Raw genomic sequence first — 20,772 nt, forward strand, 5'->3', positions numbered from 1 at the left:
GGGGCAGAGGTGGGCGTTACATTAGTGTGTGTGTTATGCGTTTATTACCCACCTAAGTTGCCGAAATAACTTTGCAAAGTCTCCGTTTTCGCCTGTCAATCAGGCTGGTCAGGTCGCATGGGCGTTGTCTTCCCCCAGATTTGGCGTAGTTTTCCGTTGGTGGCGTAGTGGTGTGCGCATGCCCAAAGTCCGGAATCCTCTTCCAGGGGATTTAAAATAGCGCGGTGTTCGTTATTGCATTGGTGATCGGTGGGCGCGGCCATCTTCCTTTGGCCGCGCGTGCGCAGAAGCGGCGCTCTGCTGGCCGCGGCTTCAGGAAAATGGCCGCCGCGATATCCATCTGCGCACGCGCGGCATCCCGCGGCCATTTTCCTGAAGCCGCGGCCAGCAGAGCGCCGCTTCTGCGCACGCGCGGCCAAAGGAAGATGGCCGCGCCCACCGATCACCAATGCAATAACGAACACCGCGCTATTTTAAATCCCCTGGAAGAGGATTCCGGACTTTGGGCATGCGCACACCACTACGCCACCAACGGAAAACTACGCCAAATCTGGGTGAAGACACCACGCCCATGTGACCTGACCAGCCTGATTGACAGGCGAAAACGGAGACTTTGCAAAGTTATTTCGGCAACTTAGGTGGGTAATAAACGCATAACACACACACTAATGTAACGCCCACCTCTGCCCCTATTTAACGCTATTTTTATCCCATCTTCCAAAAACGTGGTGACAGGTTCCCTTTAATCACCTAGATGTCAATAGGGACGGAGGAATCTATACGTTATCAGATGGAGTGGGGCCCCCTCCTCAACCACATTGGCACCCCGCAATCATGGTGTCCAAATGACCCGAGGGCGAGTAATCTTGGCAATGGTGGCCTGTTAAGACGCTATTAACATTTCAGTTGAACCATTTCCTTAATTTCATTCATTCCACATTGCTTTAATTCCTGTGAAGCGCCTAGAAGGTTAAACTTCCTGACAGTAGTTTTGAAAAATATTAAAATGTCACTTTTTGGGGTTTTCCTATAAATAAGCCCTGAAAGTCATTTCAAAACTGACTAGATTAGTAAAAAAAAATAAGTTCTGTAAATTTCCTTGGAGAAATGAAACATTGCTGCTAAAACTTTTAACTTGTCTATCAAAATAAAAGGACATTTGAAAATGATGCTAATGTAAAGTAGACAATAGGGAATTGCCATTCATCATTTGTGTGGTCTGACCATCTGTGGAAGGGTAGAAACAGTCAACGTGTCGATTTCCGATATTTTCATAAATATATGCAAAAACATATTGACCTACATTTAGCACTAGCACAAAGTACAATGTATCCAGAAAAAAACAAATCTCCAAATCACAGTGATATGAAGGAGCGTTCCAGAGATATCACAACACACAAATCTGAAAAGGGTTTATAAGGGATGCTACATAAGCATTCGCTGTCTCCTTAAAGGAAACTTGGTGATTTAGGCCAAAGTAGCCGATGAATAAAAGTGGTCATTAGGGATAGGTGAACAGATTTTGTTTTTTCCTATGGTATGCCAAAGTGCATCCGTCTACACCCATCAGCTTTAACTTTTCCATTCAGGAAAGTTTATTTCTTTTCTTCCTTAATCACTGAAGTCAAAGGATGACAGACATGGAAAATGATTTTAGCTGACATTAAATCATCAATTGCAGAGCAAATACTATGTAGACCAAGTCCAAAATGCAACATGCCGTAATACAGTCACATCATACCTCTGGTTCCACAGTGACGATCACCTGTATCTTGGTCCCCGGTGAGGAACCTGCCAGGTCATCCTCGTTCTCAGACGAGGGCGAGGAGGAGGACTTCTCTTCATGCTCAGACAAGTGATACCCCTTTGGAATCAAGGTAGCTCGTTTTTCCTGCACAAGTGCCCAAAAGCCTTTGGCGTCCATTCTGCACAATGCCCTTTGCTTTGTAGCCTTATGTCATCTGTTACAGTTTAAGCAAAGCAACACTTGGAAAGGGTAGTTACACGGACCCAAGAGACCATCACAAGAGCCCAGTGCAATCTTAGCCTTCATCCCTAAGGACTCTCGGCTCTTTCATCAGACACCTGAAACACTGCCCTATGTCACCTGGCTTTGTATTAGACTCCTTTCTGATACTATGTGCGCACCGCAATTTATTTCTTGTAATGTGATGGATCTTACTATGGAAATAGAAAGAAAAAAACATCCTCAATCAGAATGCCCCTTTGTACATAAAGGTTGACAATAAAAAAATTGCTACAAGTTGGTACAAAATCTATGAATAGATGAGTCACACGATGATTCTCTGAGCTTCAATTAAGAGATTTCCTTTCTAGATCCACAATTGTGTTCATTTCAGACAGTCACCCAGGGAGCAAAGCTATCAAGTGGCAAACTGGCACTGGTATGGGGGGTACGGACAGGCACAAATTGTCATATGAACACACACACAGCATTCACCAGTACAGCCGAAGAAATGATAAAGTAAAAGGTTTATTCTCCTTCCTTCCAAGATACGGGCCAAATTACCATAAACTGGATAATGGACACTTATACACAAGTAGATGTGAATATATTTTATTATATAAAATATTGAATATCTAACGAGATGTTCTTCCTAACAGAGAGAAGGAGAACTTTTCCTGCCTACTAAACACGACCCATCACCAGGTCAGAAGTGGTCAGTTTTAGCTCTTCTTTTATTCCTGCTGCTCCTCTCAATATTTTGTTCTTTTTGTTTGTTGTTGTTTTTGTTATCCACCATGTGGCTCCAGACGCACTATTTTTTTTAATAGTCTCCATCAAGGGGCAATGCCCACAGGTTTATTATGCAGAGCAACCTAAAAATACATCCACAGTGAATCTTGTGAGCAACACCCCCTTGGGTAAACACCATAAAAATTAGTACTAAACAAAAAGGCCCATATATCCGTGCAACAGCATGGTAGAATAAGAAAACAAAACTGAACATTCGAGGAATAAAAATCAAAAACGGGTGACAAGTCCTCTCTAATAGCAGTTATTACAAATTTTAATTTTATGGCAAAAAAAAAAAAAAAGCAAACACTGAAGGGAGAAGCAGGAATAAATGAATGAGAAACTGGCCAACTCTAAACTCTAAAAGAATGAAGAGAAACAGATTCCCGACAAATGCAAGTACCTCAAAGTCTTCTGTATATTCACATTTTTATGCATAATGGAAGTTATGATGCAGTGGAGTAACTATGGTACAATAGGTACTACCAGTGGCCTAATCTTCGGGACAGCCATTGATTGCCTGCAGCGGTCACATGTCTATCTAGATTGAGCAGGAAGTACATAAAATAGTGGAAACATGAGAAGAGATGAAACCAGAGAAGCTGGGAAAATTTATTTTGCACCATTGGTGGTTTTGAAAAAAAAAAAATGTCACAACCCTTTAAAAGTAGAAGTTATATAAATAAAACCAAGACTAACATTGTTTAGTGAAACCATTGATACCATACATATGGAAAACTAGTAAGTTGGTTCTGAAGTCTCCAACATGTCACAGAAGATAAGAAAATAAAGAAAATAATTCCTATATAGCAAGTCCTTACATATAAAAGCCCGATGGGACGGCTGGATGCTGAGGATCATTATCTATGTACAGGACAGTAGATGCTTTGGGTACTGTACAGTACAGTGTCTACCCTAAACTAAAGTACAGATATACTCTTACTTGGTGTCTAAATGAGCGGCACATCTGGGCACAGGTAAGGTCAGTACTGTACTGTAAAGAGGAACTACCCGAAAGCATATCAGTGCATGTACTACAGAACGGCTGGTGGTTTACCTGGAAAATAACCGTACTGTTTAACGGCAAGATCCACCCAACCAGAGGTGCCAAAGATCTGGAATATCGGTAACATTGTACATGGTTTTGAGTTACAATGACAAGGAAAGACCATTATTTGTTGAAAATATTGTAATATGAGGGAATCCTGTATATAAACACCACGAGAGAGAGCCCTAGTAGACACATCTTAAAAGGCTAGCAATAACCAGAAAAAATAATGCATTCGTTCAGCGGGCGAGAGGATTTTTAAGCTTAAAAATAATCGTTCTCAACAGTACATCGTCTTGTGAAAACCTGATATTCTATATGCAGAGAACCAATCGTTCTGTGCACATGAAAGCACGGTCAGCTTGTCTAAATGTCTGACAATCAGCTTCCATGTAGCCAGTGATAATTTAGTGGTAGGCCTGTCTATATGGTCCCTTAGCTCTACTTTTCAAAACCACCCAGATAGCTATCACAAAAACTTTTTTTCTGGATCAACTTCTGTTTGTAGATCAAATGGCAGTGGCAGTCTCCTTCCAGATCATCCATTGCATTGGGGATAGCACCATTTCTGTGAATGATCCAACGTACGACTGACCGCCTGCGATGAGACTACTCCTATGGTTATGTTCACCTTACAAAACTATACATTTTATTCCCTTACTGTTAATTTAAGCATATTGCCCATCAGGGCCCATTACATACGTGGCAGAATCAAGTTAGCAACAAACTTCATGTTCTCAAAAAAAAAACATCAAAACTGAAGTTAAACACTAGCATTCAAGAGTGTGTCATTTACTGTGGTCTCCGATAAGACGGAGCAAACATTCGTCATTCAATTAGATCAAATTATCTCTGGAAAGTGGATTTAAAAATGACAAGTGAGAAAGATTATCACAACTTTATGAGATCCAAAAAAGCCTGCGAGGCACAGAGCCTAAAGTTATGGGAACGAGTCCAAGGAACTGTGGAAAATGCATTAAATAGAAAAGCACTAATGAGCCCAGAGAAGAAAGAAAGAAGGGATGAGAAGAACACGCACAGATCTTGTAAGGTCACAAGCCATGGATACATTCATTCAGAGCCAAACTATCAACGTCAGTAAATCCATGGCCTACATTTCATATCTGATAACTCAGGAAGAGACTGCAGGAGAACAAGCCATGACCCAAACTATTCTCATCACAGTTCATCAGGATTCTTGTCAATCTCTCGTCCATGATGATCTTCAGGAAGGTTTTTAGTTTAGACGGATCATAAATCAAATACCTTCACATGATCGCACTCGTTCTACAATGACAGATTGTTTTACAGATGACCAGCCCAACCACAGCAATCCATACAAATCCCCAGAACCCTGCTCACCGCTGCTCTGTACTTCATGGCCAAGGTTAGATGTCAGGGATCTCCAGTGAAAGAGGCTGATCTGCTGCAGCCGGCAGTCAGTTTCCAGGGCACCTTCCTAATCAAATCCAGCGAGGCAGCATTAGTAGAAGACGACGATCCAGCCTTACTCATCGATATAAACTGTCACAAAATACTACTCCAACTTCACGAGATAATGCATGTTCAGAGTCTCATATATACGGCAGCCCCGCCAGCAGCTTATAGGCACAGAGACGGAGCAGACACGACGAGCATTACAGCCGAGAGGAAAAACTTAGGATCTATAATCTGCTCCCAGACCGAGTTCAGGCGTCACTGGCAGAAAAAGACAGGAATGAAAAGAGGGAATTAAAAAAAAAAAAAAAAAAAAGGAGGGCTGGGAATCTTGGGCTGGAGCCCAAACCTAATAAACACAGCACACAAGACAGGGGAATGAGCGCTAATGATTGGTGGGCCTCCCACTCCCACAGTCCCTGCATGCTGCTGCACATTTCTCATTACTGAGCTAACCCACGTCCGAGGAGAGCCGGACAGGTGAGGTCAGGTGGAAAAGAGCAGGTCATTGTACTACATACTGCAGTGTAACATCCCCCATTCCCAACAAATGCTGCCAGACGTGCGAGCTTTACGCCACAAAAATAAAATTGTACATTTAGGAGGAGACAGGCGACATAGTGGTTTGCTTCCGACAGTGTTATCGGTAGGCAGCTGCCCAGAAACCACCTTTCAAAGAAGGCTTCAGGCAAATAGAAAAAGTGTCCAACTGCTTATTGTCAAGATACCTGTTCCCAAGAAAACTGGGTCCGCATAGTGGCAAATGACAAGGAGTGCAAGAAAGGGACCTTAGCGTTTGGAAGGCAGAGGAACATTTCCATCTGAATGTATAAAGTGTCCAGCAGCAATCTTCTGCATGTGCATGGGGGCGTTGGGAAGATCAGCTGCTTGGCTCACAGATAACAAGGGCTTATGGCCAGCTTTCCGCAAGGAATGTAGAGTTGTATTACCTCGAAGAGGTAAGTTCCGGACTGGACCAAGGGAACCCAGTGGACGTAGTATATATGGACTTTTCCAAAGCTTTTGATACGGTGCCACACAAAAGGTTGTTACACAAAATGAGAGTAATGGGGATAGGGGAAAATATGTGTAAGTGGGTTGAGAGCTGGCTCAGGGATAGGAAACAAAGGGTGGTTATTAATGGAGCACACTCGGACTGGGTCACGGTTAGCAGTGGGGTACCACAGGGGTCAGTATTGGGCCCTCTTCTTTTTAACATATTTATTAATGACCTTGTAGGGGGCATTCAGAGTAGAATTTCAATATTTGCAGATGACACTAAACTCTGCAGGGTAATCAATACAGGGGAGGACAATTTTATATTACAGGATGATTTATGTAAACTAGAAGCTTGGGCTGATAAATGGCAAATGAGCTTTAATGGGGATAAATGTAAGGTCATGCACTTGGGTAGAAGTAATAAGATGTATAACTATGTGCTTAATTCTAAAACTCTGGGCAAAACCATCAATGAAAAAGACCTGGGTGTATGGGTGGATGACAAACTCATATTCAGTGGCCAGTGTCAGGCAGCTGCTACAAAGGCAAATAAAATAATGGGATGCATTAAAAGAGGCATAGATGCTCATGAGGAGAACATAATTTTACCTCTATACAAGTCACTAGTTCGACCACACTTAGAATACTGTGCACAGTTCTGGTCTCCGGTGTATAAGAAAGACATAGCTGAACTGGAGCGGGTGCAGAGAAGAGCGACCAAGGTTATTAGAGGACTGGGGGGTCTGCAATACCAAGATAGGTTATTACACTTGGGGCTATTTAGTTTGGAAAAACGAAGACTAAGGGGTGATCTTATTTTAATGTATAAATATATGAGGGGACAGTACAAAGACCTTTCTGATGATCTTTTTAATCATAGACCTGAGACAGGGACAAGGGGGCATCCTCTACGTCTGGAGGAAAGAAGGTTTAAGCATAATAACAGATGCGGATTCTTTACTGTAAGAGCAGTGAGACTATGGAACTCTCTGCCGTATGATGTTGTAATGAGTGACTCATTGCTTCAATTTAAGAGGGGACTGGATACCTTTCTGGAAAAGTAGAATATTACAGGGTATATATATTAGATTCCTTGATAAGGCGTTGATCCAGGGAACTAGTCTGATTGCCGTATGTGGAGTCGGGAAGGAATTTTTTTCCCCATGGTGGAGTTACTCTTTGCCACATGGTTTTTTTTTGCCTTCCCCTGGATCAACATGTTAGGGCATGTTAGGTTAGGCTATGGGTTGAACTAGATGGACTTACAGTCTTCCTTCAACCTTAATAACTATGTAACTATGTATTATTACCCGCTGCGCAGAAGATCACGATGTGGCCCACTTACACCTCAGTTTATTCATATCACTGCAATTGCTTTAAAGGATGATGTGGGAGCAGCAATAGCTGCCAAAATGGGATGATGTCTACTAGTACATCACCAATCCCGAATAATGATTGTGGCGTTTATTTGCCGCTCTAAGCCATTTCACCACATTCATACCTTCTTTTAAACGTCTTTCCCACATGGACGAAAAACGTTCCCAGGCATGTGAGGACCACGGGAAGCATTCTGATAACGGCACGGTAGAGGCCTAGTAAGGCCAAGTTCACAGGTCCATTAAACACAGACTGCACTTGGATCACAAGACCGGCGGTTCTCCTGATCTATATACCTAATAGCGTTGGTCAGGAGATCCGCTGGTCGGCCTGATTATTGTCATCCTGTCTCATATCGCACATTGATACAGCAATTCCTATGCTGGAGAAGACGCATAGTAGTACATTGACACATGGGAAGACCAGAGCTATGTGGCAGCCACTTTCTCCACCCTCCCCATTAAACACTCAGCCTAGCCAAACTGGGAGCAGGGAGAGGTCAGTCATTTGGTCAACAGCCATCGTATGTGTATGCAAATATCAAAAGATTGGCGGTCACTTCCAAGCAGAAAACAGGTGTGTACAGGCGATTACTAAGAGTAGCCATCTCCATATATAACTAACAAATAAAGATGCTCTCTAATGCTATGGCCATGACATATATGAAATTGGAACCTCATTACTGCTCTAGAAAATAGGAAAGATTGAGAATACTTACTGCATAAATTGGCCAATTCATGTGTACTCGGCAGCAACGATAAGGCGAATCTCTCAGCTGGGACCTATCCTAAGGTGAACCCTCTCATGGGCTGATAGCCTACAATCATATGGGAAGGTAGCCTCCTGCTGTAATTAAAACAGTCAGAGACTGATGGGTGGAGCACTAAGTCAGAGAGCCAATGTATACAAATATCAAAAGACTGACCGTCACCTTCCCATATGATCGTAGGCCATCAGCCCATGAGAGGAGCCAAATTAGGCAGGTCCCAGCAGAGAGAACTGCCTTATCGTGGCGCTGGGTACACAAGAATTGGCTAATTTATGCACTAAGTATTCTCAATTTTTTCTATTTTCTAGTGCAGTAATGCAATTTATATTTCATGTTTTCTTGCTATAGTGTTACAGAGTGCAGCTTTATTTGTTAATCGTATATGTATGGACACAGCTTTACTGTAGAAGCTAGGGAGGTTTTCACACATTGTGCCAGCAACACAGCTGTTTTAAGCAATTTTGATAAAATATCAGCAAAAATTGCAATATGATGGTAAGCTGCAAACAAACCCTAAGAAACCATGAACGCAATAAAGGTTCCCAAAGGCAAAAGATACTGACAAGAGCTGATAAAGTATGTCAGAAGACTGAATAACTGTGTTATACAAAGGGTAAGCTTTATATTTGTTCAAATCAGAGCAAACAGCAAAAAGTTGCTCTTGGGTCTTTTGTCTGCTGTGGATGGCAGAGAACATCGGATGGTGCAGATCGTCCGCTGTCCCTTGATGTATACAAGGAGTGTTACTAGGGCAGTAGGCAAACTCTTCCCGGTAGGGTAGCGCACACATCAGAATATCATGTATTAGGACGGCATATTATGTATGTCTGGTGGGCTCAATCACAGATAACTCCTGCTCAGGTTCCCGGGGCCTCCTGAGGCTGTGGTTTCATTTACAAGTAAATTAGATGTGAACTAGTCCTATGACCGCTGCAGACATGAAGATCATGGCAGACTTCAGCAATATTAGCAGAATTCTGTACCACACACAGAGTAGGACGCTGCAGGATCACTCACAGGAGAGGCCATAGTCAGCCCCAGTGTTCACTACCATATCAAATCCAAGGATAACAGGACATCGATCTACAGTGTGCAGATCATCATACAAGTTAGCACCACAATGTGACTGTCTTGGTTGGTCCTGCGGGATGGATGACTCTGGGGAAGGTAACAAGTTACAGCCTGAAACTAATCAGACAAAAGAAAGACACATCCTAATCAGAGGCACAAAATGCAGCAAAAGGTTTAACAAAGCTGAACAAATCAGCAGCGGGATACTAGTAAGCCAATAAATGACCAATGACTGCTGCCAGCCGGGAAGCTCATGAATATTAATAGGGGCAGGCAGTATAAACCCCCCATAGCAGGCACTCGGGATGCAGTTCCCCGTCAGCTCTGCTCCTCCACTGCCTTTTATGGGGAAAATATGTTTGCACTGGAAAAAGTGAGTGCAGATGGGACTGTGGCTATGGCAGGAAGAAGGGAGTGCGAGGAAAGATCTGCACGAGCCTGTGCTATTGTCAGTGCAGTCCTAGCCAGTATACAGAAAGCTGCTGTTTGCACCCAACTATTAGTTGTTTTGTGGACTTTTTTTTTTTTAAATGTCTATGAAAAGCTTTTAAAAAAATCATAAGATCATCTACAAAGCACAGTTTTGTTCTCCAATAGGCTTGTTAAGCATTAGAATCACATTACTGGGATGTCCATCTCTAGGAAGAGCCTTTCTACGGATCATCTTACTATGAGACTTGGATTACTTCTAGTGCCGCGTTTCTGTAAGGCGAGGGCTGCACAGCGATTTCGGCTAAGTTCACCAGGTGCCACTGCTACATTGCGGCACTATAGAATGAATGGGCGGTATTGTGACACCTGCACTACCCTAGCCTTTAATCTGTCACATGGGCATGCAGCCAATGGGGTTCTCAGTGCTCCTTTAACCCCCTCACCCCTGAGCCTGTTTTCACCTTCCCGACCAGGCCAAATCTTACCATTCTGACCACTGTCACTTTCTCCTGACATATTGTACTTCATGGTAGTGGTAACATTTCTTTGATATGACCTGCGTTTATTTGTGGCAAAAATGTTGCAATTTTCAAACTTTTCATTTTTATGCCCTTGAACCAAAGAGTAATATCACACAAAATAGTTAATAAATAACATTTCCCACATGTCTACTTTACATCCTAAAGAGAGAAAAAAATAAAATAAAATCACGTTTCAAAAATTGTGCTGAAGTTAGAACGGCGATGTCTCAATTTTACACCAAAGTATACAAAACGGCACCCCTCAAGGTGCTCAACGCCACATTCAAAAATTTTATTGACCCTTCAGGTGCTTCACAGGAATTAATGAATGTAGAAGGAAAAAAAATGAATATTTAACTTTTTTTTTTTCACAAAAAAATCTCTGCTTTCCAGTGAGTGCTGCACTGACATGTAAGCTTGATACGCCACTCTGAGCATGGTGTAACAAGTCTGCTAGCTCTGGTGACTGGATGTCAGAATGACTACATTGGGCACCATGGCAACGATTGGCCCCTCACTATGACGTTGCGTGGGCATCGATCGGAGGGCAAAGGGGTCTCCCTCCCTCTGCCTGCCTTCTAAATGCAGTGATCGATATCGATGCTACTGTGGGGTTCACAGGAGACTGGAATTTTTGCTACAAACAGCAGTTCAGTGTTATTGCGGTATATAGCACAAGTGAACAGATGATTGCAGATTAAAGTCCCCTAAGGGACTAACAAAATAATCACTGCCCTTTTCCCCCATTAAAAACCATGTTGGTAAATGGTGTACAGAGAAAAAGAAACTGATTCCAGAATTTACTGTGTTTCGGTGATCAAAACATTGTATTTTCTTCAAAATAGTATAAAAACATCGGCTTAGGGCACAAAAAAACAAAGCTCCAACACAGCTCCATCCCTTGAAAATGAATTTATTTTTTTTAATTTCTGAATTTTTGTTTTAACACAAATAAAACTATGTACCGTATATTCAGTATCACAGTAATCACACTGACCTGATCATATTGCCAAGTAATTTTTACTGTGAAGTGAAAACTGTAAACAATTATGGAATTGCACTTTTTTCGCTATTTTGCCACACTTTCAACTTTTTTTTTTGCTCCTTTTCAGTACATCACATGATAAAATGGTTGGTGTCAAAGTACAACTCAATTCCCCCCCCAAAAAAAATCAAGCCCTCACATGGCTAAGTCGATAGAAAAATAAAATTTTCGGCTCTTGGAATAATGGGTTGAAAACACAAAAGATCAAACGAAAAGTTACCAGGTTGGCAGGGAGTTAAAAAAAATAATTTTTAGCTTTAATTTTTTTTATTCCCTTTAGGGAACTTCATCCTGGATAGTTTTTATAATACATATCGCAACACCACAATATTGCAGTATGCTATGAAATTTGCAGTTTGCTGTGAAGCCTCAGCCTGTAGCGGGGGTTTCACAAGAGTACCAAGATGGCAGCACTGCAATGATGGCCTTCACAGGCTCTTACAGGTCATGGTACCCAATTTGTGCCATGTGATTGCACTGCGGGAGGCAGACGAGAGCCAGTAGGTTGGCTCACTTACAGCCGCTCCATATGAATTCCGTTATCTAAGATTGACAGCAGCATCTAAATGGTTAACAGCAGTGATCATCTCTGGCCACTACTGGTGACATTTGTAAAACAGGAAGCACCTATTGCCCTCTCCACAGTGACCCAGGTGATGACCTACACGTACGGAAATGTGCATATTCCACGCGCCAGCGATAAAAAAAACCCCACAAACCGGAGAAGTGCTTTAATCAATATGTGAGCCGTTTTGAAGAATTTTGCACCAAGAAAATGTATTAAACGCAAGACAAAAAGAAAGTCATTAAAAAAAAAACCCAGCAAATGATGAATCTGGACCACAGATTTGTTTCCAAACAGATCGCTGGGAAAGATCAGAGAGGCCGGTGCCTGCGCACTGCAATACTTTGCTCTGCCCTCAACATGGTAGACAAAGTACGCCTGCGCCGCAGCCGCGACAGGAAGCAAAGAAGAAGACGTCATCGTATGAAGATATTAGGCGCTGGACCGGACCGCGACGCCCATCGGACTGGACCACAGCGGGACCGCCCCTGGATGAGTATAATCTAACTTGTTTTTCTTATCTTTCAGGATCCATCGGGGGCTTATCTACAGCAATACAGAATGCTGTAGATAAGCCCCTGATGCCGGTGGCCTTTGCTTATAGGCGAATTTTGGGGGTGACAGATTCAGTTTAAAAAAAAAATATGCATATACATACATAAACACATATACACATATATACAGTGGGAGAAATAAGTATTTAATCCCTTGCTGGATTTTATTTTTGATATTCTAACTGTGAATGTTAAAACTAACATACCCTTAAAATTATAGACTGTTCATGTCTTTGTCAGTGGGCAAACTTATAAAATCAGCAAGGGATCAAATACTTATTTCCCCCACTGCACCATGAAACTTTTTCTCACTGTACTAGCGGTGATCTCACTGAGGTCAGCGCAGTTCATTGGGCCGGCTGAAAACAAGGCCTCAGTGACCTGCGGTAAGCTCGATTACATCACCGCTAGTCACTGACAATGCACTCGCGCAGCAGCTCATTCTTCAGTGGTTCTCAGCCTGCACGGTCGCATCTTTACACCATCCAGGTTGAAAACTATATATTGCAGACATAAATTACGGTGTGGGACAGAACGTTGGACAGGTGAGGGATATGGTTATTTTCTATTTCTGTTTTTTTTTTTTTTTACAGGAAACAATGGCTTTAAAGAAAATATGGTGTTTGGGGTGCCGAATTGAAACAGCAACAATGACTTGCTGGTAAAGTCAGTGTTCGGAGTCAATGTCCGAACAGTAGGTGTTTGGCACGGATCCCGAACTTTACTGTTTGGATTTGCCCATCTCTAATCATTAGCCATTTGTAGAAGCCATGTCTTTTCAGCTTTTATATAGATGGTGCTATGTTTGCATGAAGAATTTGTTGACATTTCATCAGCAAATTTAATCAAGTCCTCTTTCTCTCTGAAGAAGAATTTTAATTTGCCAGAGGAGCATGCATGGCATTCAAGCCTCCTCATACTGGCATGTCACTGTCCACAAGGAGAAACCTTAACCCCTTAGATCCCAGTCTTAGCCTCTCACCCAAATCAGATATCATACTTTGTACTGATGAGGGGCAATACCCCAAAACACAGTGAGCAAATTGAGATTTTAATTTGGCTTTTATCCTAAGTCATATTTCAAGGCTAGGTAAAGGGTTGATAATGACTTGTAGGATTGCTACTTCCAATAGGTGCACTAGACTTCAAGTCCTCTTCCTCTCTGAACAGACAATTTGCATATTGAAATTTCATTGAATTCATTATACTCCCCACCAGTGAAATGTTCCCTGTGCCTTTGGCTGCAACACAACCCCAAAGCATGATTGATCCACTCCCATGCTTAATGGTTCATGAAATGTTCTTTTCCTGAAATGATGTGCCCTTTTTTCTCCACATATACCTTTGATGATTGTGGCCAAAGGGTTCTCTTTTACCTCTTCAGTACACAGGACTTGTTTCCAGAATGCAACAAGCTTCCTTAGATGTTCTTTTGCATACTTCGGACACTGAATTTGATCGTGAGGAAGGATGCAGGAGAGGTTTACTTTGGGCGCAGACAGCTGTATAACTTGTGCCATGATCGTGTCACACTGCACATCTCCTGACCTTAGCAGGACAGCATGATGTATTTCTGTGCAGCTATCAAGCTCAGGTCAGGAGAGCAGACTGCCAGTTCCATGAAGACCATATTTGTGCAGGTGTCTCTGAACAGTACAACAATGTACCACAACTCCAGAGTCTGCTAAATCTTTCTGAAGGACTTCTGCAGTCAGTCATTCAGGGGTTCTGTTTTGCCTCTCTAGCAATCCTATGAGCAGCACTGAAATTTTGCTTAGTCTTCCAGACCTTATCTTGACCTCCACTGTTCATATTTACTTGCCATTTCTTAATCACATTTTAAACTTAGGAAAGGGCAACTTGAAAACGCTTTGCTACCTTCTTATCGCCTTCTCCTGCTTTGTGGGTCTCCGCCATTTTAATGTTAAGAGTGCTGGGCACCTGCTTAGAAGAACCCATGGCTGCTGTTTTATGGCACAAGGTTAGAGGAGGCTGGGTTTTAATAAATTTGGAAACTTGCATCACCTGGCTTTTCCTAATGATTACAGTGAACAAGCCATAGCCCTAACAGGCTAATTAAGAACTGAAACCTTGGAAACGTGTCATCTTTAACTTTAGTACTTTTAGAGATTATTTCAACTTGCTTAACTGTTTACAGTAACAGTAATTTTCAGCAGGGGTGCCCAAACTTTCACATGCTGCTGTAATTCAGGATAATCTGCCATATAAGTGTGAATACAGATTTCTGTGAACCTAGCTTTAATGTGTGAGCCTATACGGATGTAGGATACACCCCATTTGAGAGATGACAAAAACAGACGTGGACATCTACTGAAAATGTAATCTGTTGGATTTTCATCTGATAATCAAATATTCTACATAGATTATTTCTGTCACACAGTTTGTAAATGAAGATGTGCCAGATATCCAGAAGTAATTGCTAGGAAGATACCACGGAGATAGACTTGGCAGGTGACCTCAATAGGTTGCACAGGCCCTAGAAGGTATGATGTAGGCTACCCTGGCATCAAAAAGGTTAAAGAGGAGATGCCCTTATGGTGAATGCAGCTCAATTCCTGCTCAAATACTGGAGGAAACAGGATTTCCTCCCTCCTCTGTGAACACAATTCCAGGGGATGGTATCTAATCATGGGAAATTACTATATAAGGCCAGGTCAGGCAAAAACGGTTTGCAATTAGGTTCTGAACAAATAGCCAAGATATTAAATAATCACTAATTTTTTTACAAAAGAGAATATGGTACCGCAATATATAAAATAGTATCAGATGTGTCCAACTTGCCCCATGTACTCAAAAGCTATAAAAGGCTACATCATCCCTTACATCCCACAATACTACAAAATATTTCACAGAGATATGGCCACAACATTGGCTTCCATACAACTGATCGTAACTTGTTAGTGTAGTGCGGTGGATCACGTATGTAGAGAACAGACCCCAAGTCTGCCAACAATCTGCCATGGACGATGTGCTTAGGTGCTGGGCCAACACCAGTCACACGATACTCCATCTTGTGCCTCAGCAAAGGAATAACATGTAATCAAACTCAATGGGCTAACAGTTATTCCTAACGACTTCCCTGGAAATATTCATGCTCAAATCTACATATTTTCTCAATAAGGGGAATAAACTGCTGCCAGACACCAATGACAGACTCCTCATCTCCCATGAGAGCAAAGGATCAGCCATGTTGATATCGAACAGCCCCATCATGACTTTGCCCCCACCCCTGATATAAGCAGTCCTTGGAAAATGGCATATATGCTACACTCCCATACAGACTAGATGGCTGACCAGTTCTTGCAGTAATTGAGGAGTAAGGCTGTGATAGTCTAATGCAGGGGTGAGGAATCTTTTTCTGCCAAGGGCCATTTGGATATTTATATCATCCTTCAGGGGCCGTAAAAATCACACTCCAACTCTGCCCACTAAGTACGTCCTGACACCGGCACTGGTAATCTTTCACTGCACGCGCCTCAACATTCAGTAGTGAGCACTGCGTGTGTGTACTCACAGGGCAAGAAGAAATAAATAGGATGGTGGCCGTCAAAATACAGCTGCCGGTCCAAGCAATGCGGACCCAGGATAAAGGGTCATCGAGGGACCGTGGGCCTGAGGTTCTCCAGCCCTGGTCTAATGCATATGGCCACCTTCACAACTACTTTGTGAATTCTGCAAAGTTACTCTTAGCTTACTGTTAGTTATATGAAGATCAGTATACCGTCTGTATAGAAATCATAAGTAAAACTACAGCAATTCTGTATCCGATGACAGGAAACCTACGATTCTCCAGACATGAACTGATGACGTCTCAGAAACACAGACTACATAACATGTGCTAACAAAGTATAAGCGGCTGCTGAGGGATCAGTGAGCACATTATCATGTTTATATAATTATTGGGGCGCACAGCATCACTTCCTTTACAGCAGCCTCTACCCCTCGGAGGGTGGAAATAGCGGTATCCATAGTATAAATATTAGGAGACCATAGTAAGGAGCATATGCGCCAGAGGCAAACTGGAGGTCTGCTACAATTAAAGTTAGGCAAGCCACAAACAAGCTAAAAACAATTAAAAAAACCCACAAGGTTAACAAATGAACAACAGTGTGGAGGGCCTTGTAAGTGCCCCACACACAGAGACCGTCCTCCACTATGTTGTGCACCGGGGTGTGTGTTCACACTGGCGTCCAGCAGGGCTGCGGACTTCCTCCGTGAAGCTCCGCCCACTGTCGCACCTCTTCCTTCAGCTCCGCCTACAGCTGCATGCGTCCTGCGTCCCCTATCTTTAATATTGGGCACGCAGGCCATGCAGATGTATGCGGATGCCTCCGATAGTGTCGTTTTGAAGCTGCGCCGACCGCAACAAAATCCTAACATGCTGCGTTTGATGCAGGTCAGCACAGCGTCAAGACGACGCCTGAGGAGGCATCCGCATACATCCGCATGATGTTTTATCATAACACACTCCCGGTGCACATAGTGGAGGACAGTGCATGGGGGGCACTTACAAGGCCCTCCACACTGTTGTTCATTTGTTAACCTTGTGTTTTTTTTTATTGTTTTAACCTGTTTGTCGCTTGTCTAACTTTAATTGTCTTAATAAAATTAATATTGTTGTTATTTGTTATATTGTCTGTGGTGATGCTTACTTTTACACGCTACTTTCTTCTCTTTGGTAGCACATATATTTTAGCGTGTGGTTGGTGATCCCATATATTAACCATAGTAGTGCCCTCAGGTTTTTTGTCTCAAATAAATCTCTTGTTACTGAATAAAGAAAAACTTCAGAGAATCTGCATGGTAAGAGAGGGGACACCTATTGTCCTATACACAGGGGTTAAACATCAGACCCCTTTAGATCTTTGATATCAATCACCATAACAGTGCGGGCATTGGGTGAGGTTACTTTTGTTACCACAAAGCAATATTTTGGTGAGGGGACAGACTCAAACTTTTCCTGTGCAATCATCAGTGCATGCCACCCTGCTGCACAGGTCAAGGATGATTCCTATTCTAAGGATAAACTTGTATAAATCCAAAGTCTATGGAGAGACGAGAAGTGAGTAAGGAAACAGACACAGACGGTGCTGCTGCCTTCTAGTAAGTTATTTCACCATATAACTGGATTCACAGCTACACTGCTCTGTATTATTGATAATACCCTCCATGCTGCTGCTTCTGTGAATGTGTTATAGCAATAGGGGGCAAGATACTCTGTGTGTGCTAAATATTGAAGAAGCACAAACCGTGCTAGACTGCTGTTGACCATATGTTGGAATGTGTCCACCATGCTTTACATTTTCAATAGATGACATAGAATTATTGTTAATGATCTGTGGGCGCCACAGTTCTCTGCAAAATTGGACTTTATGGCTTGGTACTACGGGACTGCTGAGCAACCTGTGTGGCCTGCAATTAGCTGGGGTGTGAGTGTCGGCTTTCCCTTTCTTCAGCCCATTACTGCGAATATTCAACTATTCCATAGTTACACAAGGTTTCTGCTATCTATTTCATTCAATGCCCAACAATGTATAAGCCAACAGGAAAACTTACAGTGCACTTCCTCTGAGAGCTATCAGCTCAGCTCCAAATGTTTGGCATATACTCGCTGCTTTCCTGGCTGACTGGGGCAACTGGAATTTGTACAGTCCTCAGCTGCAACAACAAAACCTGGCTTCAAGAACGAGAGCTCTCTCCCTTCTAGGTATGGGGGCGCCCTGGGAGTTTCACATTATTCTTTCATCCCCACAGAATATGGAAAATATTTCTACTTCCCACAAAATATATCCTTAACAATAGAAATGGACATAGCCAGGCCTCAAAGAAGGAAAAAAAGGTCATTATGTACCACTATATATACAAGTTTTCTTAGAAAATATAATGAACACTTTCCAAGAGTGTAACATACTCTTAATCTAGCCAATAAACCATTGTTTTAGAACCAAGATACATAACATCCCAGGGAAAAAAAAAAAAGTCCATGGGTAAAGATTGACATCTGCTGTTGCCAAAGATTTTAACACTATAAGAAGGTATCATACACATTTGTCCATTTGGTCAGGATTTTGCATCAACAGGAGAGCAACCTGATCAGAGTCTGAGCCGAGCTTACTGTGATCTGATTCGCTCGTTTGAGAAATGAAAGCCCGGGTGCAGAGAAGATGGAGAAATCGTCATTCTCCACGTAGATCAGACAGCACTAGGATGACACCTGAGTGCAGTCCGATGTTTCACATGCACCCATAGACTTGTACGCATGCGTGTCATTCGAATTGCGGAGCCTCTTACAGTGTGCTGCAATTTTTGCAAACACAGATCTGCACAGCCCCGTAGTATTAGGGGACCGATCCTGTCCTACCTCACACAGAAATAGCTTTCATTTTAATAGCATCTGGGTAATGCTGGGTAATTGCGGTGCTGCAGCAGAACTGAACACTTGCTGACAGGTTTCCCCATCGATAACCAAATGAGGTCTTAAATATAGACACTGCACCATCTACTAATTGTGAAGGGACAAAATATGAGTAGCAAATGTCCAAAAACAACAACCCCTTCAATAAAAAACAATTTCCCAACAAATCATATTTATTCACTTTTACACTCCTCCACACAAACTGCAACCCAATGAAGATGAAGTCATGGAATTATCAAAATCCCAGAACAAAACATCTCTATTTATTCAGTATCAAATATAAGAAGTACATTCAGAAATCCCTGCACTTACACACCTTGGATGCCATCAAACATGTTAACACTAAATGCACTTGGGCACACTATTAATCAAGATCCTCTGCTGCCAGCACATTTAGCTCATGCAGGATGCTCACAGTAGCACGAGCAACATGGAGCCTGGCACTGTCAACTTGAAAAACAGCTAGTTGAACACACTCGCGCTCCCTCATGAAGGCCTCTTCAATGCGTTGCCTAAATGTTCTCCAGACCAATCTCTGGCTATACTTGTGTTCAATACAAAACTAGGACACATTACTGAAGAGGTCAGACCTCCATTACATTCTTGCTTTGCACCATGAGAACATTTGAGAACGACAGCACAAGAGTATTGGCACACCTGTAGATAGACATTTGGCTCGTAGCCTAATGTCATGCACACACCACCTGAAGGTTTGTGTTGACACGGTTTGAGGTCTTAGGCTTGGAATATGATCTCAGATTTCACTTGCGGTACATATCAATATGCGCCAATTTTTTAAATTTGATTTGATTAAACTACATGGGCAGCGCCAGGAAGAGGCTTTAACGAGGGAATGTCACATTGATCCTAATAGTGGGATTATGGCGAGGGGTGGCATAATGGTAGTGTGACCCCCCCAGTCTTCCATCTAGATACAGTAACCGCTTGACATCACACTGATTTGGTTGTGGAGCATGTGGAATGGTCATCTCCAAAGTGTCCCAGGAGTATTTTTCAGCACGCCAGGCTGGATGTTGCTCATACCATTATGAGCAGCCTGCATTACATACATGACCCAAATATGCTACATGTCCTGCAGAGTCTCCAGACTTTTTTCCCATCGAACACATCTGCAATTAGTTGGCAATTAGCTGCCAGCAGCGGATCTTGATGATTGCCGTGTAGCAGAACAATCCTCAGGCAACCATTCATAATCTCACCAAAGCGTGCAAGTGTGGGTATTTCTGTACATGGCACTCATACTGGAGACTGCCTAAACAAGATGTTTTGAAATGTTAACTAAATTTTTGAGCATTTCCATAATATTATCATGTCCATCAATCCTGTGACTTTCAGAATTCCTAGACTTTTCTTTTTTTTGGTGTTGTAATTTCAATGTTTTGCAATGTAGTATATCTGATAAAAGTAAAACCTTAAGGCCCTCATTCGCAGGCTCACAAATCAATTGAGAAGGGGACCAAATAACCCTGTTGCTCCTCATCCATGTGACTGTGGCGAGGAGTGGTGGCCCAGCATGGATGCCACCCTTTTGTGGGGGATTTTCAGTCAATGGTAACAGTTTACAATGTGTATAGTCCTTGGTAGGTTAATTAAGTTCATCTGAAGTGTGTGAATGTGAGATTGTGTTCCCCCTCTCAGGACATGGACTAAATGTAAAGGATCATAAGCTAGGTATAACAATACAGAATATATGCTGGCACTATATGACCACACATTTCTGCACTGACATGAGAGTCCCT

At 42.4% G+C, this 20,772-nt stretch overlaps 1 protein-coding gene across 6 annotated transcripts in view; it reads right to left on the minus strand.

Moving 5' to 3' along the window:
• The window catches only part of MYO1C (myosin IC), a 142,759-nt gene that overhangs the window by 64,094 nt on the left and 57,893 nt on the right, over window positions 1-20,772 (minus strand). The window contains exon 1 of one of the 6 annotated variants that reach the window (XM_077294452.1): window positions 5,169-5,506. The exons of the other annotated variants lie outside the window; for them this stretch is intronic. Within the exon in view, the coding sequence (XP_077150567.1) occupies window positions 5,169-5,186 (18 nt within the window). The 5' untranslated portion in view covers window positions 5,187-5,506. Of the gene's footprint in view, window positions 1-5,168; window positions 5,507-20,772 lie in introns of those variants that run through there. 6 annotated transcript variants of the gene reach the window in all.

Source organism: Ranitomeya variabilis, chromosome 3 (genome assembly GCF_051348905.1).
Source record: "Ranitomeya variabilis isolate aRanVar5 chromosome 3, aRanVar5.hap1, whole genome shotgun sequence".
In the NCBI taxonomy this organism is placed as follows: Eukaryota; Metazoa; Chordata; class Amphibia; order Anura; family Dendrobatidae; genus Ranitomeya; species Ranitomeya variabilis.